The sequence below is a fragment of the Orussus abietinus genome, unplaced genomic scaffold, assembly GCF_000612105.2.
Source record: "Orussus abietinus isolate OABI.00-Male unplaced genomic scaffold, Oabi_2.0 scaffold12, whole genome shotgun sequence".
Classification (NCBI taxonomy): Eukaryota; Metazoa; Arthropoda; class Insecta; order Hymenoptera; family Orussidae; genus Orussus; species Orussus abietinus.
The window spans coordinates 1,210,894-1,227,552 of record NW_019395990.1 but is presented as its reverse complement, the minus strand read 5'-3'; the positions used below and the strand labels follow the sequence as shown (position 1 = coordinate 1,227,552).

The 16,659-nt window shown below is 45.5% G+C and overlaps 3 protein-coding genes across 7 annotated transcripts; 2 read left to right on the top strand and 1 right to left on the bottom strand.

The window, feature by feature from the left end:
• The first annotated feature begins 388 nt into the window (after positions 1-388).
• Positions 389-10,503, top strand: LOC105698815 (G-protein coupled receptor moody). Of its 5 annotated transcripts, XR_001103957.2 has the most exons (11): positions 390-1,740; positions 5,733-5,836; positions 6,379-6,519; positions 6,934-7,104; positions 7,232-7,359; positions 7,454-7,607; positions 7,691-7,890; positions 8,139-8,315; positions 8,906-8,995; positions 9,636-9,796; positions 9,936-10,503. XR_001103957.2 is itself a non-coding variant. In XM_012423396.2 (9 exons), the coding sequence occupies exons 1-8, from the start codon at positions 1,726-1,728 to the stop codon at positions 8,348-8,350; spliced, it is 1,125 nt and encodes a 374-aa protein (XP_012278819.1). In that variant the 5' UTR covers positions 389-1,725; the 3' UTR covers positions 8,351-8,379; positions 9,936-10,503. The 5 variants fall into 5 exon arrangements, 2 of the variants coding, with proteins under 2 accessions (XP_012278819.1, XP_012278818.1); XR_001103956.1 differs by lacking the exon at positions 9,636-9,796; XR_001103955.2 differs by having other exon boundaries at positions 9,636-10,503.
• On the bottom strand, positions 9,500-14,384 carry LOC105698816 (ras-related protein Rab-38). Its single transcript, XM_012423397.2, has 8 exons — positions 14,202-14,384; positions 13,823-13,969; positions 13,329-13,708; positions 12,531-12,563; positions 11,858-11,954; positions 11,529-11,585; positions 11,153-11,397; positions 9,500-11,020 (listed from the first exon to the last, which is right to left on the bottom strand). The coding sequence occupies exons 3-8, from the start codon at positions 13,429-13,431 to the stop codon at positions 10,896-10,898; spliced, it is 660 nt and encodes a 219-aa protein (XP_012278820.1). The 5' UTR covers positions 13,432-13,708; positions 13,823-13,969; positions 14,202-14,384; the 3' UTR covers positions 9,500-10,895.
• Positions 14,385-14,653: 269 nt separating this feature from the next.
• On the top strand, positions 14,654-16,639 carry LOC105698812 (galactosylgalactosylxylosylprotein 3-beta-glucuronosyltransferase I). The gene is made up of 4 exons (XM_012423388.2): positions 14,654-15,000; positions 15,151-15,644; positions 15,854-16,150; positions 16,233-16,639. The coding sequence occupies exons 1-4, from the start codon at positions 14,874-14,876 to the stop codon at positions 16,329-16,331; spliced, it is 1,017 nt and encodes a 338-aa protein (XP_012278811.1). The 5' UTR covers positions 14,654-14,873; the 3' UTR covers positions 16,332-16,639.
• Positions 16,640-16,659: the final 20 nt, after the last annotated feature.

Genomic DNA, 16,659 nt, shown 5'->3' with positions numbered 1-16,659 from the left:
TTTTTCGTGTGGGTGAGTTATGCGTATATTTGTCATAATCTACGTCCCCACCATAACCAAGCAGAGCCATACCGTCCAATTAATCCAATTCTTCGACACGCTCCCTTCGGTTGCACCAAATCTCTCTTCCTCTCTCGACGGTAAACACCTAAATTGATATAATAGAATTTCATTAGGTATTATTTAAGGGGGGGGGGGAAAACTTGCACTTTGTTTGCGGAAAGTCTCTGATAAATGATCGATAGTAACGAGGGAATTGCGCAATTATTTTGGGGTCTTCTCCTTTGACCCTGGAATGGTCATCGAGTCCATCGGTCAGTCCATAAAGCGGTCAAAATGGTTTACAGCATTGACTTGGTGCACTGGAGATTGGCTTAGTCAGGGCGTCCTGCGAGTGTGGGTCATGGGTACGTTTGTCATCATCGAGGCGTCCCCACCCTGGGTGGAGGCGCGCCGTGGCAGCCACGATTTGACAGAATGTGCTCGGTAAGCAGTCCGGCGGTGACAGCGGCGGCGATCGCTCGGAGGTGCGCGAAATGACGGCATAGTCATTTGCTACCGTCATTTGCCGACCAGGGAACCAGAAACCAAGAACCAGGAAAACAGCTGATCGACAAGGAAACTCGGGGGCCAAGGAAAGATCGCCCACGGACTGCGGGAAAAATCCTGACAAAATTTTCCAATTTAATCCGCGTGGACGAAAAACTCCTCGTGCTGAAGTGATTACCAAAAGACAAGAGTCTACGATCATTATCATCGCGGTGGATTAATTAAACAAAAGGTCACGGAAATTACCTCCCGAATTTCCAGGAGGAAGACCCACCTGCTTGTTAAAGTTGCAAGAGCTATATCATACCTGAAGACGCTCGGCTGGCTATTTTTTTTTCAAATACGGGATTAATTTATTAATCTTTGGAATTAGCCCTAGAAATTATGAATTCATATTCGAGGGACGTTCCGAGGGCATGACTTGGACCGGGTTAACATCCGATTCGGTATCCGAGTCTTGAGGACGTCTGGTGACGAGATAACGATGTGAATGTAGGATCCAGAGAGTAGAGTGATTCGACGAGGCTGCGGATTGATAAGTAGATGCGTTCGGCGGGCTGCTGATACCGACCGATCCATTCATAGAAGAGATAACCGCTGAGATTAACTCTTCCCGCCGAGAGATTCTCCATCCTGCTGCATTTCTATGCGACGTGCTCCGATTTCCATGAAAGTTTGGAAGGGAGGAAAAACTGCCGGACAGGAAACTCGGCGCGACATCCTGATGGGCCTGCTGATAAGAATATAATTCCTTTAATTAAATAATCTACGGACTCGTTCGGTGTAGTTGTGAATTTCTTGCGACGCGGCTCCTTCTTGACATCCGGTTAGCATCGAGTCGAGCTGTTGGGTGGCGCCGGGCCATAGAAAAAAAAAAAAAAAGAAAAAGGGCATGGGGTTCTTAAGAAGGCCATAAACACCAACGTCACGCACTCGAGATCCACTCGAAAGCCAAACACGCGTCTTCGATAAAAGTCCGCGATTCTAAGTTGCCTGAGAATTTTCCTGAGAGGGCCCTCAAGAAATTCGAGTCGAGGGCGAATTCCCGGGAATTCTTCGTCGCCTATGCGTACTTCGAATTACGGATCCGCCATGAGACAGCGGGACCAGTGACGTCACGATTTAAAGGCCACAGGCGTGAGACTCGACTCGTCGCTTTTGACCCTGCTGACATACATGAGGCTGAACGAGGTGAGACCATTTCCGGATAAACAATAAATTGTTAATCCTTTTTATAGTCGAATTTCTAGCAACAATTCGTCACGTCTTCGCACGGCGAAATGTTGATCGGACGATGAAATTCAGGGTGTCATCGGTGACAAGGGTGAAACACCCGAAGAGAAGTGGAGGGGAAACTCCCTAGCGTGTTGTTCGTCCCGATCGAGTAAATAGTTAATTTGTTTATAGCCTGGCCGAGCGATGGAACGGACGATCAATTTTCTTAGCTCGACCTGTAGCTTCTTAATTCATGACCGCGTCTTTGACATCCGGAGTCACCTGGGTAATTTAATTACATCTCGTTATGAATTATGTACACGGCTTATTTTTATATACATTCATAATCTGTATTAGTAATCGCTTTAATGTTTGAATTAACCTTGGTGAGAGTTTCTAGTAAATTTATCCCACTTTTCGTGCAAATGTTACGCGTATGGCTGCGTTTCTCGCACCTACCTCGAGTTACAAGAGTGTAATTCAAACCGCGGCGTTAAACGGAGCATGAAATTTCAAGCACTGGTTTACTCTCTCAATTACCGTCCTGGTAACAACACGTGACGATTTATTCATCCTTTTTATGTGTCCTGGAAGACACGTTTCCATCGCTCTTCGCTCTCGATTTCAAGATCGACTGGGCTGATCTCGATCGGAAATCGGAGAACATTGACTCCATTTTCGAAGCCTCCACTCTCGGATATGAATTTAATATGCGGAGTCGAATTTTAATATGGCGTCGTTGACAGTTTTATGTCTCGGCTCCAGACGCCCATCCTAAAAACTCTGTCGACATGAATTACTTGAGCACCGTGCACTCAATGACTCGTTACTGGAGAAGATTTCTTTTTTTATCAGAGGATATCTCTATATGGGTCGTCGAAGTGTTATCGCAAAAAAAGAGTCGCTAATTACTGCAAACTGTCGGCTTAATATGTCGGACTGCACATATTCCGAATTCATTAAGATGACAAAACCTCAGGAATTGAAGAAAGTGTCACGAGATCACATTACACAATTGCACCGTCTGAAATCACGTAGGAAAAAAAAAGAAAAAATAATTACAAGCCGATTAACCGTGGGCGACATCAACATGTTTGGACCGAGATATGGTAGCAACATCGAAGTCGACTTTTCGAGATGAACAATTCTGGCAGGAAATTAATCCCGACCCTAGAGAATTTTCTGTCCATACGGGCTTTGCCTAGAGGTCCTAAATTGACAACGTCCAATAATATTTCCAATAGCGCCCGTATTGTTAAAAAGAAAAAAAAAATAATGGAAACCCTCCATGGAAATCATCCCATGGTGGTCGTATATAGATTCGGGATAAATTCGTTCCCACGAATGAAATGCACCCTTGGATAAAAATGTATAAACGAAAAATCAAATACTCGAGTGTATGTAAATTAGGAAATAAATAAATCAGTGAGTGAGTAAATAAATTAAGTAATTAAGCAAGTGTTAAGTCGATACTCGGATTTTTTTCCTGCGAACGGAAACGGTCCCACGTGCACGGTAGGCGTACTTTCTCGATTGTTTATTACGAAGATGCAATAGATATGCAAGTACGCTGCGGTTGTACGGTGACGATGGCGCAGGTGTGCACGTATGTCGCAACATCGTGCTCTTTTATGTACAGTTCCTCTCTATCTGCATTGTCGAGGAGGTAACGAGGTAAAACCAGGTGGTCGGTGGCTCGACAAAAGGAAAAGATCGGATCGAGATATTCCGAGTTGGTCCTGGAGTCGGATGATTCATTGAAAAAAGAATGACAAAAGGTGAATACGTGCCGCAGGGACGAATGGGTAAAAATTGGACAACGACAATAGAGGCCCCCGTATCGGTACTCCATTTGTTGTGTACCCGCGTAGTATACTTTCACTGTGAGTCAAGTTCTTAGTCACTCATCGCCATTCACGTGATTAACTCGGAAATCATTCAATGACGTCAACGTGGCCAGGAATTCCACTTTGCGCGATCGCGATTCACCGTCACGTGGAGTACCTGTTCTTTTTGGAACCGAATGAGAAAAAGATGCCGACCGGTCGTCGTCATCGGTTCCGGAAAAGTGACGGAATTTCCATCCACGTGGGAAGAGCCTTCGAGCCGTCCAGTTTCTCTTAGAAAATTTCAATAAGCTCGGAGAAACTCGTTCGCTCGATTTCGGTAGCCGGCGCCATATTGGAAAATATGTATTCAGGATATTACTCGATAGAAAGAAAAATTCAACTAGGGAGGAGATTATTTCCAAGTGCAAGAAAAATGAATCTGTGACCTCGGATAGTAATATCCGAAGTTTATACCGAGTATTGACATTTCTCTATGCCCCATACCGAACGTATTACTTATCACTTCCTATCGTTCTATCGCAATATCAATACTTGAAGGTACACCTTTCGACACACTTTTTTGGGTACCTCCGAAAATATACCTTATCCTGATTAAAATCTATCTTATCGTCACGCCGATAACGCGTCTTCCGGACGGTTGATACTGTACGCTTATTTCTCTCGTTAACTGCAATTCAATTTAATTAGGTCGAGCCTTGACCTTTTTGCTGTTCTTTTTTGCCACTTTTTGGAAGTGGGAAGGGATTTCGGTGGAATAAAGTGTTACAGGAAAGCATTAACCACGTGTCGGTCGAGAGTGGCTGGCGCATCCATGGCGCCCATGGCGCCCATTAATGCGCTCTAAAACTGCACTCGACGTTGCAATTGTAATGTCCTCTTTGTCGGTGGTTGCGGAGTCCTCGGTACATACACAAGTTCCCAGTCAACGTTCCCATGGCTCTACTTTCATGGAGTTTTTTCTCGACGCCGGGGAGAACGACACGTTCACCGGGTGTTCGTTAATTTTTCTTAATTAAGTTCAATCGAGGTTAATACATCGCTGTTTAACCCTAGTTTACCAAATCCAGCACCCCCATGTACCGACCGCAGCTCGACGCAGAGGCTGATGCAGGAGGGTCTTGCACTTCTGAAATTAAACGACCGACGTGAATTCCAGACCCTGAAGAGATTAACAAAAATGCAAGAATCTTCGCCGAATGAAATTTTCTCCGGGGTGAAGAAAAAAAATAAAATAAAAAATATATGAAGAAATTTAAGATTACCGGGATAGTAGGAGGAAGCCTGTCTAATCACCTTGCGGACGATGGACCAAGGAGGACGCCTTTTAAAGCCGGTTTCACCTTGTGGGATTCTTCAGGAAATGACGAAACCTGCACACGAGTCGCCGACGTTGCAACTAGTTTATTGGCGGTGTAGGGAATGCTAAAGGAATATTTTTCCAAGGAACGCTCCCTGGCATTACTCACTCCTCTATGGCGATATTTATCATCGGCGAGAATGTCCAGTTCCTCGAATAATTAGCCTCGACATTGAACTTCCCCTTGCGCGTGCGCCTTAGCCTCCGATTTCATGACGAGATTATAATAAAACGTAGAGAAATTTCTACAGAGATCCAAGATGAGCCTCGACTATCGATTTCGACATTCCACAAGTGTCGGAGGTCGTTCCATAGGATATGCTCTCATTGCAGCGTTAACAGCTGTAAAATCACAGTAATTAGATTACTCCATTGGCTCGTCCCACGTGTTCTCGGGAGAATCGCGAGTTCGGTCACTCTAGACACCTCCAGACTGGACGATTCTCCTAAAGCACCTTATCGCGATTATTTCCACCGATATCGAGGTAGATATTAAAATAAGATATACATCTTCAACCCGACTTTGCTTCTCCCTCTCCAAGGAATTGGAAAAGAACGAAACGTTTCAGTGATAACTCCGATGTATCACTCGACACGGATCCATTTGACAATAGATAACCCCTTGGTTCCGTCACTGATCCGGCGTTGCATCGATTTGGAAATAATAATATTGATTATAGTAATAATACAAATTCTGTACCCGGTAAGAATGGAGGAGACACAGTTGAAATTTAATTTCTCAACCTGGATCGGTCTTTCAGATGACAGGAGGCGAGCAGTCATTCGGCATGGAGTCCGCGACCACGTGGCTGCCCCACGTGGACGACTCGAACCACAGCACCATCATTGACGGCGAGTTTTCAAGGTATAATAAAAGTAGCTTCCTAGATAGCTTCCCAAGGATCTCCGCGTAAAAGGAGTCGGCGAGGCCACAGAGGTACCGTGTTTTCCTTGTGGTCGGCGAAGTTGCACTTTCCGGGGAAACCGACGACCGTAGCTCGGCATTTGGCCGCGAATGGTCAAACTTCCGAGCCGGAGAACAGGGAGGGCGATTTGTCCAGCAATTCCGAGCCATAATTGCAGCCGGTAGTGTGTCGCTAACGAGGAGACTGCCTTCGACCGACTGTCGTTCCCTTTATTGGCCCTGTTGAGGGCCAATTGAAGAGAACCTCCATAGCCGCCCTTCGCCTGGAACAGCTAGAAAGTCGCCCTGGGTCGCATCACCTAAAATTAAATTCTTCACGAATTACCTTTACCAGGGGAAATTTTTTGGAAAGTCGATCCAAGGATGTAAAAATAAAATGCCACCTCTGACGGTAGTAGGGGTGGAATTAATTATGGGGAAAATATGTTTATTCCTATCTCGTTGGGTGCAATCTGGATTTCAAGGGTCTCGATGTCCTTTAGATTTTCAAAGCCTTTGAGGACCTTTGCGGCAGTCCTTGCCATCCTGATAATGATTGTCGGCCTCCTGGGGAACCTGTTGACCATCATCGCTCTTTGCAAGTACCCCAAGGTGCGCAACGTGGCGGCTGCTTTTATAATAAGGTAAAGCTTCATTGTCTATATTTATCTATACGTTAAATCGAGGGCTCCCGATACTTTAATGGGAAAGCTGGGGAAGCGTCTCTCGTATTTTCATTAGCCCTGGTCAAGGGTCGTAAGCCCGTGAAATTTATTTCCCACAATCCCCGGAATTCAATTTCAACAAGGTGGACCAGGAACCATGGAAGCTCGTATAGAATAGAAAGTACAGAGCTCGTTCCACCTTGGTCGGACATTTTGGAGTGAATTCCGCTTTCGTCCTTCTACCCGTGATTCGTAAATTCTTGGCTCCCTCGCCGCTCTGTTTCACCTACGTCCTGATTTTTATTTCTATTCCCTACTTCCGAGGAGTGGATACTTTCGGTCTCTCCTTCCGATCGGTGGATCGAAAATGCTAAAGTCCTTTAAATCTTCCAGTCTCTGCGTGGCGGATTTCATTTTCTGCCTGCTGGTGCTGCCTTTCGACTCGATCAGATTCATCGATGCCAGTTGGGCGGACATAAGGTTCCTCTGCGTCCTCGTGCCCTTCCTGAGGTACGGAAACGTCGGCGTCAGTCTGCTCTCCGTCGCCGCCATTACGGTGAACAGGTACGCTCCCTTATTACCGTCCAAAAAATGCATAAAAATGATTAGACGCTTCCATATCACCCACCCAACATATTAAAAATCCACGTCGCCTTTGAAATCACCCGAACGTCTTATCACCTCTTATCAGGTACATCATGATAGCCCATCACGGGATATACAACCGCGTCTACAAAAAACACTGGATCGCCCTGATGATGGTGTTCTGTTGGCTCTTCTCCTATGGGATGCAGGTGCCCACGTTGACCGGCACCTGGGGTAAGTTTAAATAGGAAATAAATCGTCGTTACTATTTTTCATAAAACTTTGTCTTACCATAGAATCACTTACATAACCTGGATTTTATATTCAGGCAGGTTCGCCTACGACCCCAACCTCGAGACATGCTCCATCGTGAAGGACGAAAGAGGCTACACCTCGAAGGCCTTCCTCTTCGTCACCGGCTTCGTGATCCCCTGCATAATAATCGTGGGGTGTTACGCCAAAATCTTCTGGGTCGTGCACAGGTAATTCCGGGGATCCACTTTGGGAATAGCAATAATACCTGTCCCAGGTTTCGATTCCTCATTCCCCACGTGTGCCGTTGCAGCTCCGAAACCCGAATGCGAAAGCACGCGACACCTTCCGTGAAATCACCCCACACACCAGGACGTGACATTCGGGAGATGAAGCAGAGAAGAAGCGAGTGGAGGATCACCAAAATGGTCCTGGCGATTTTCCTCAGCTTCGTCGCCTGCTACCTGCCGATCACGATCGTGAAGGTAGCCGACCCCGAAGTGAAGTATCCTGGTGAGAACTCCGAAGAAACATAAATTATTCCTAATAGATAGAAATTAGGATTTTCAAGGCTTAAAAGAAAAATCATACGCCCTATTCGCGGGGAATTTCCTGAGTACGTTTAACTTGACACTTTGAGGTGAAAAGATTTTTTTAGGGATATTGAATTCAATCTGGCTCGACGAGGAATTCCTTATCATAAAACCTGGCACCCTGCCACCCACTTAGGTCGAGTTGGAACGGTTTTCGTATGATTTTAGAATTTCACGTAATGGGCTACCTGTTGCTCTACTTCGCCTCGTGCGTCAACCCGATAATTTACGTGATCATGAACAAGCAATACCGACAGGCGTACGCCGGGGTGATCAGCTGTTCGCGAATCAGGGCGAGCCTCACCCCACATGGTAGCAGCGCACCAGCCCAAAACTTCGGCCAAGGTAACCAACGCATCGTTATGGTCACCAAACTCTGACCTAAACGAAACCCAGCTAGCGTACCTTCGTAAGTGATGGGCAGAAGATGGTTTCTAAGATTGGGCCTGGCATGACGGTCTGTCGCGGGATTTTAATAAGCAACCCTGGAGGGGCCAATCCCCAAGAAAAGGAAAAGCATCGACGAGCTTGCACATTTCCGTGATAACGCAATTTTCCACAGATAACGACGAGAGGGTTCATTAAGAGAGCCTAAGTCCCATAAATGGATAAGGCCTGATTAGTTTGCGATACTCTTCTAATTGTTCCCTAACGAGGGCTACTTTCGGGAAAAACGGAAAATTAATTAGCGAATGGGCGATGCTTTTCACGATTTAGTATCAGTCCTGAGATTGGTCTTGGACGATTTAAGAGTTTTAAGGGTTGATTGAAGTTTCTGCATTTTTCTTTATTTTTTTTTTTTACATATCCGATCGACTCCCCATTTGTCTTATCAGTGGGAGGAGATGGGGGAGCGATTGACAGAGTTTCTTAGGGATCTCGAAAATCGAAATTTCTTCCACAGGAGCGTTACTGGCATTAACATATTTTTTCAGGGGTGGCCGATGCGAGCTAGATATCGAACGCACTCTTTACTACTAACGCGGACGGATGATAGCATGTAAGAGCGCGGCGATACGAGCTAGGTACTAATTGACTCCTAATTTACAATCCAAATTACTCGGCTAAGTCGCACCGACCCAATTAACACCCTGAAACGTCCGCATCGCCGACATTAACTTAGTGATAAGAGTTATTTGCATTGTAATATACCGTGATAGTACCTGTACTAATATTCCAGGCTAACGCAATGGTGGAACCACTTGTACATAGGGCTTACACCGTAACTACACACGTGCTTTTGGGTTTCGCTCTTCATTACATATAATCCATTTCAAGCTTACGAATCTTCGCTTTAACGCGTGGGGAAGAATACTTGGGGAGAAGATATGAAATTGTGGTGAAAATACTTTGAAAACATTTTTTTTTTATCTTAATTTTATTCATTACTCTCTGTCATTAGTTTTTCATCCGAGGCCCTTTTCTCCGCATAAACGGGAATTGTAATTGTTCGCATTTGTGATGTAATCGGGTTATCAGTGTTTCCGGTATCCATCATAACGTGGGGAAATAATTTATTTCCGGGAAAGTTTAATTCCGAGGTTTATTTATTGACTTCATCTCTGGATATTACATGATCGATTTCGAGGGGAAGAGGGCACCTCTTTGGGATCGCCATTTTCCAGCGATCTTAGATTCGAGTACTCCAGACCTCGTAATTTCCAGGTTTGAAATTTTACGTCAAGACTTTCGAGGAGACTACTCTCGTCCTTTTATCGCGGGTAAAAGATTTTACGGGGTCAGGAAGATACTAGGCGACGAGTCCTTAGCGGATCAAAAGTTCGAGGGCATAATCTGAATAATTACGGAGCCGCCATTTTGTATGAGTACGTCGAAGAACTACATGTACATATTTTTAACGTTCCCCCCGTAGCCGTGTTCCCATTCCTAACCAATTTTTACTTAAAAAAGAATGCTTAACGCCGCCAGGGAAATGTTTAATCCCATATCTTCTGCCTCTTCCAGACTTGTCGAAGGACTACAGCAAGACTATGGTGTCCACGGTGTCGATCGCCATGAACCCCGTGAGAAGTTCCGAGTTCGAGGACGTTTTGTGAAAACGAGCGAAGAGAGTGAAAGTATATATACATAAAATCATCGACAGAGAGGCGAGAAAATCCCGCGGGTACAAGTGTCTCCATATACCTAGACGGAATCCCTAGCTTATAGGATTATTTATTTATTGTTCCGGAGGAAATCAGGCGATCGTCTCGAGTCTGCGACCCTCTTCGACGCCGCGGTTCGATTTCCTTCCCGAAAGCGCGATCGGCGACAAGAGGCCAAGTTTGAGGTCATCTTCTTGCGTCCCGCTTTCGAGGCGGACGCTTTGCGACGCCCTCGACGAAAGATCCGTCGCAAAGCGTCCATTATCAGTCGGCGACCAAAGATAGGAGCGCAAGCGTGTAAATAAGAGTTAAACCTACGACGTTTTTAATATCTTACACCGAGAGTTATCATACGCCATGTAGATACGTGTAAATTTATCGAAGTCCCGCGTACATGTAAACGTCTCTACGAAATATATGAAAGAAAAGAGAAGAAGAAAGACTCCTTTGGAGTCTGCGTCTTCTGTTAAGACTCCCCTTATCGCTCGAATGTACGTATACATGCACTTACGTCCTACGGCCAGATTGGCCGTTTCCAAGTTACCGTGTTAAATTAAATTCACTATGAAATTCACTATGTTATTTACCCGCAACGAACGGACTCGTTACTTAGCCATTGCGTATGGGTTGCGATCCTCGCTTGGCGAGTGGACATCTTTGGACAATTATCGAGCCGTCTCGCGCGGTTAGGAACGCGATACAATGTACAATGCACTATCGGGAGTCATTATCGAGAATGCCCCGATACGTGGCGTTTACGTTTGCACCGTTTGCATAAATCAGTCGGGCAGGATATAGCGGGAAACTGCCTCGGAGTCCCTCAGGACTTGCAGCATCCGGTCTTCTCCTTGGCCAGGGGTGCATCTCTCAGCTTTATGGAGTCCCGTATTTCGTCCTGTATCTTCGCCTTCAGCACGTTCTCCACTAAGTACAGCATCGCGTTGTCTGGGGAGAAAATTCATTCCTGGTGATCCCGATTAACAAATTCCCTCGTTTGTAAATTACGGAAGCTAATTGGAGGGAAGGGCATTTTACTCGACACCGAAAATCTGTCGCTTCGATATCGGTCTCGTTTACCGATGTTATGGTTCTCCTTTGCCGATGTGATGTACCACGAGCCGATTTCGTTCTCCTTGCAGAACTTGATGATCGGCTCGGTCGTAATGGCGACCTGCTGGATGTCGCCTTTATTTGCCAAAAGGACGACCGGTATGTTCGAGCCATCGGGTAGCGTGACTTTCTCCCGAAGATCGCTCAGCCATTTCTTCACCGATTGGAATGTCGCCGCTCTCGAGATATCGAACACCAAGGCGGCAGCGACTCTAAAAGGCGCAAAAAACATTAATAAATCGCACATCGGTTTTGCATGCCCGGTACTTAAGTGCAGTAATCCGCGTAAAAAAAAAAAACGATTTAAAAAGACTAGTAGAAGCGAAATAATAGTGATATTTACGCATATTTATAGTAAACCCTGGTCATGTACCCGAACCTCTCGTGCCCAGCAATGTCCCTAGAATGGAAACCCGACGATCAGCCACTGCAAACAGAGTATAATAAATCGAAAAAAAAATATCCTCTTCCGCAAGGCAGTTCGTAGAGAGTCGAAAAAGCATCGTCAGGTCCTCCAGATATTCCCGAGAACCGCGAGAGTCGATTTCCTCGGTAGTATTTATTTCTGGGGAATTTAGAATTATTTTTTCAGTAGATATCTCGAGAAGAGAGAGACTCCAAACCTCCTACCTTGCGGGCACGGGAAGATCGAGTGATATGACAAAAGTATACCATAGCTGTATGTTTATTTTCGTGTGGGGGTCCCAATCGAGCGTTTTTACCGCGAAATCGGCTCCTATGGTAATCTTGTAGTTCGAGGAGAATTTCCCTGGAAGAAGAGAAATTTAGAGAGATATCGAGCTTTCGTGAAAATCCCGGAACGTTTGTCTTCCCTCGGTCTTGATACGCTTGTCTTTTCTGGCCCAGTTAAGCCGTTTCGCCGGGAAATGTACTTAAGGCACTAATGGAGATTACCTTGAGCCTCTTAGGAGTAATGTTATGCTTAACTGCAGAAGCGAGGTGAGAAGAAAAAAAAAAAATCCGACAATCGTCAGGGATGTCGCAATGAGAACAGCGAAAAACCGATTTTCATTTCCATTCCGACTGATAAATGAATTCTTTGAATTAATGAACCATCCGGAGACCTGCAACGCGATAAAAGCTTATCGCCAGCGATAGGTGTAATATGACAGCGCAAACTATCACAAATCATCCGATCGCTTTTGAACCGCTTTATCGCCATTTTGTGCAGCTCGGATTATCATTCGGAATCGAATGACATCTTTTTAATTTGCATCGAGTGCACTTGGGATTTTCACTGCCAAGAGGTCGAGTAAAGTGTAATTATTCCTATTGAGGCTGTGTAAAAAAAATATAGGACGGATAATTAATCTTTATCGCTCACCCTCGGTGTATCTCCTAACAATTGCTGTTTTCCCTGAAAGCAGACAAAATGAATTTTCCTCATTTGACAACACGAATGTTTTGTCTAGTTCCTCGTAATTTCTGTATGTTCCTTATGTTAATTCCGAGGAAATGAAAATAATTGTAAGGATATTGTTCAATTTTGAGGAGCGTACGCACGTTTAGCGAAAACTGCGAGGATCCATATCAAGCGAGCGGTAAATGAGTTCAGAGAAGTCCGAGAGTGTTATCATAAACATATCTCAGGTGTCAATAACGGGAGCATTGACCTTGCCGAATTGAAACAAATAACTGCCTTATCACGCATAAACGCGGCGGTATCAGGGCAAGACCCCGCGAGATTATTCCGACACGAGCGAGAATTAGCGAAGGTGTTCCTCCAACAAAGGACATGCCACCTACAATAGAGATAGCGTTAAAGTGACATCGCGATATCTCCCACGTTCGTGACCACCTGCGCATACTTTATCACCGGCTCGCTTATTTCCATGAAGCATAATCCATGGATTTACTCCGATATTCGCGACATAATGCACGGCAAAATTTTGAAATAAACGCGACTAAGACTCAAATCATGAATAAATTAACATTCCACAAGGCGCCATTAACATTGCGGGATTTTTACTCATTAACCACTCGCACGTGTTTTGCCACTGGTTGATTCAATTTTTCATATTTTAATTATTTAGGGAACTAAGTTATATAGTGTTAAGTAGGGACAACTGGAGGGCTGGAGCTTTTCACTTCCGCTGGGGGTGAGAGGTCTGGCGAGTCTCACCGACTCCGTAATCGCCGATGATCAGGAACTTGAAGAGCAGGTCCTTGTGGCTGGAATTCGAGAGGACGACGTCCGAGTCACGGCGCGACCGGCGAAAGCTCATCTCGCGAGGCGTCGAGTTCTCCTCGCGTCGCGGCGACGTTTAAGGTTTGAAATCCGTGCACGACGTACACCGCGAGCGATCATGTCGCCGCGGCAAATGATAAGCCCTATCGGCTGGCACGACGCGTGCGCCCCCGTAGAATCTCGGCTCGTAAATGGGCGAAGCTCAAAGTTCAAATCCGGAACTTCACGGTTCATAGCCGCCCTTCGCGATGAACTTCCGCCAATTGGGGCGCAGCTTCTCCCCACTAGCTGAGTTCTCGAATGAACGTGGAGTTCTGGAACAAGGATGATAATTAGAAGGATACTTACTACCAAGCCTCTGAGATAAAATATTTTTACAGCGTAGGGTTCATGTGTAACCCCTAGTATAGTAAGAGTAGAGGGTTCACCAGACGCATGGTGACAACTAAGAGTTGTTCACAGTCCATGGGTGTTCATTTCCAGTTGTTTCTACGGGGGATGCGGCTCCATTTTCCTATTTGCTTTTCAAAGCGAAGGGACGTACCAATCCGTGGGTTCTGATCTTGTAGATGAACCTGGAAACGGGAAAAGAAAGAGGAGATGAAGAGAGAATGAGTTTTTAGTTCCCGGAGTAACTTCGTAAGGACCATATTCAAATGCCCGGTTGTGGAAATGGGATCCTTATCACGCAGCCAATTTATTCTCGGATTACAAAAGTTGGAACAACGGATCTCATGATATGCGGATGCCCATTTCTGTAAACTTAGGCTCGCGATGTCTTTTAAAATTGATGGATAATGCAATTACCCGGTAATAAGCAAGTAATCCTCGCGCAGCATCTGAAGTTAACATTTTACCAAAAGGTTAACGTTCGACGATAACTCGTATCGGTCGGTACAGGTCCTCTTCATGAATAAATTCGGCGTAGTAGTTCGCCTGGAAGAGAAAATCCAGGAAGAGGTCGCCACGCTCAGGAAGCCATTCTCGATGCACAATCTAAGACAAACAGCTTAATTAAAATAAAGAATCTCGATGAAAAAATAAAATCCTGCATCCCTCGCACCTTAAACTATATTCCATCATTAATTCTCTTCGCAAACTCACCGCATAAAGAACATCCTTCGCGTCTCCACATCCCAGCCTAGAAATTTCTAATTTCCATGCTGACGCATGCGAAGTGACGTGATGTATTTTTTGTTTGTTTTTTAAAACCTGTTTTGCGGCTACCTGCAGTGGCCCGTAAAGTTCATCCCGTAAAATGGACGATTACCAAGTTGCTTATATTTTTTTCCTCTCTCGATTAATTTTGTACACCTGTTGTATATAGTAGAATAGTATTGTTAATAAACGGAGTTCATCGAGTAGCGCGTTGATTTTTTACGAATATTAGTTCCTTTTTGAATCGAGTGGTTTCGTTATTCGGCGCAATTCGGCGTTGGACGCGTCGGTAAGGTAGAGCGGTGTCATGGCGGCGGAACAATGACAGAGAAGCCAGTGTTCGGAGAGGAACAGACCGTGCCAGTCAGGATGTGGAGTATAATCCGTTCCTTCAAGTTTATCGCAGTGGGGCTGATGATCGTCCTCCTCATCGTGCAAAACGCCATGTGTGAGTACCGTCAATTTTCGAGATTTACGGCGAGCCTCGGCCCGGTCAGAAGGCGTACCTTCCCCACATACGACGGCGCACCCCGTCCGCGCATGTCGGCGCGAAAATTTGACTCGACTCGGCGTCACCCTCAATGTCTCCCGATTTCAGATCACCGAAAGGCCCAAGAGTTGCAAAAATTCACGGAGACGATTAAGCGAACCGTCCTCGACATGTACAATAATTCGAGGAACTTGAACTCGTCCCTGAAAATGGAGCAGTTAGACTCGAATTACAAGGTGACTATTTATGCCATTACCCCTACGTTTTCGAGGCCGGTGCAAAAAGCGGAACTAACAAGACTGGCGCAAGCTTTCATGCAAGTGTTCAATTTTCACTGGATAGTGGTGGAAGACTCCTGGAAAAGAACGAAATTGGTGACGAATTTCCTGAAGAACAGCGGCCTGAGATACACGCATCTTGCCGTGCCCACTCCTCCCAGCTATAAACTGGGAAAGAGCGATCCTAACTGGAAGAAGCCTCGTGGAGTGGAACAGCGAAATGCAGGACTGCAATGGCTCAGGGAAAACCTGACTGAATTTCACGACGGCGTCGTTTATTTCGCCGACGATGACAATACGTACTCGTTGATGCTGTTTCGAGAGGTGAGGCCCATAAAAGCAGATGCAGATTATGTAGATCATGGCCGCGCAGATTATCGGAGTCTCCGGCCGAGTGTCCTTGACGTGCACGATTTTATACCGTAATTTCAGCGATGCACCGAGTGTATTCACTTCCGGTCCTCCTTATAGACTACATTGGACATGTAGTAATTCATATTGTCTGGATCTACTGATTATTCCATTTTTTACAGATGAGGAAAATCAAGACCGTCGGGGTTTGGCCGGTGGGCTTGGTCGGCGGCCTCGCCGTTGAAAGGCCAATTTGTGACAATGCAACTGGCAAGGTTGTCGGGTTTAATGCAGTCTGGAAACCTGATCGTCCATTTCCTCTGGACATGGCGGGATTCGCGATCAATCTTAAATTGATTTTGGAGAACAAGGACGCGTACTTCTCTTATGAGGTGCAGGGTGGTTATCAGGAGAGCGAGATACTTCGGCAGATAGTCACCAGGGATCGCCTGGAACCGCTGGCTGATTGTTGTACAAAGGTACTGTTTATTTAGAGGGTCAAGCACACCTAGCTGCGATTTATAATATTTCTTCCTCATGTAATATTCTCTTTTTCATCAGGTCTACGTCTGGCACACGCGAACGGAGCCGCCTCAGCTGCACACCGAGCAACTGCTGATAAGGAAAGGGAAGCCTTCGAATGCAGGAATTGAAGTGTGATAAATCAACTCCAGCGAAGCTTAAAGATTCCACTTTAGATCGAGCTAAGTCGAGCTCGTTTACTAAGGAAACACCAGTGCCATGGATTATTTTCGTAGAGCGCTTTTGCATCTCATCCTCGTTACGGGTTTGATATATCTCGGACGGATCCTCAAATAAATTGCGGCACTTGTCCGGGGATAATCCCCAGTGTAATTCAGAAATGTAGGAATAAGTTCGCGTACTTGATATACTCCCGAATTGTAGGCGTAAAATCTTTTTTGTTCTTACGCCGCTTACTTGCTATTAAACATTTTTTGTACGTACAATGTCTCGTCCTGTTATTGGA

Excerpts from the sequence above, each read along its gene's own strand:
- LOC105698815 (XM_012423395.2), top strand. Across the intron at positions 5,837-6,378 it reads ATTGACGGCGAGTTTTCAAG|ATTTTCAAAGCCTTTGAGGA; the intron begins GTATAATAAAAG and ends GATGTCCTTTAG. Across the intron at positions 6,520-6,933 it reads GCGGCTGCTTTTATAATAAG|TCTCTGCGTGGCGGATTTCA; the intron begins GTAAAGCTTCAT and ends TAAATCTTCCAG.
- LOC105698816 (XM_012423397.2), bottom strand. The coding sequence starts at position 13,431 with ATGAGCTTTCGCCGGTCGCGCCGTGACTCGGACGTCGTCCTCTCGAAT. Across the intron at positions 11,955-12,530 it reads TGTTAGGAGATACACCGAGG|GGAAATTCTCCTCGAACTAC; the intron begins GTGAGCGATAAA and ends CTCTTCTTCCAG. Across the intron at positions 11,398-11,528 it reads AGGGTTTACTATAAATATGC|AGTCGCTGCCGCCTTGGTGT; the intron begins GTAAATATCACT and ends TGCGCCTTTTAG.
- LOC105698812 (XM_012423388.2), top strand. The coding sequence starts at position 14,874 with ATGACAGAGAAGCCAGTGTTCGGAGAGGAACAGACCGTGCCAGTCAGG. Across the intron at positions 15,001-15,150 it reads CATCGTGCAAAACGCCATGT|ATCACCGAAAGGCCCAAGAG; the intron begins GTGAGTACCGTC and ends TCCCGATTTCAG. Across the intron at positions 16,151-16,232 it reads TGGCTGATTGTTGTACAAAG|GTCTACGTCTGGCACACGCG; the intron begins GTACTGTTTATT and ends CTTTTTCATCAG.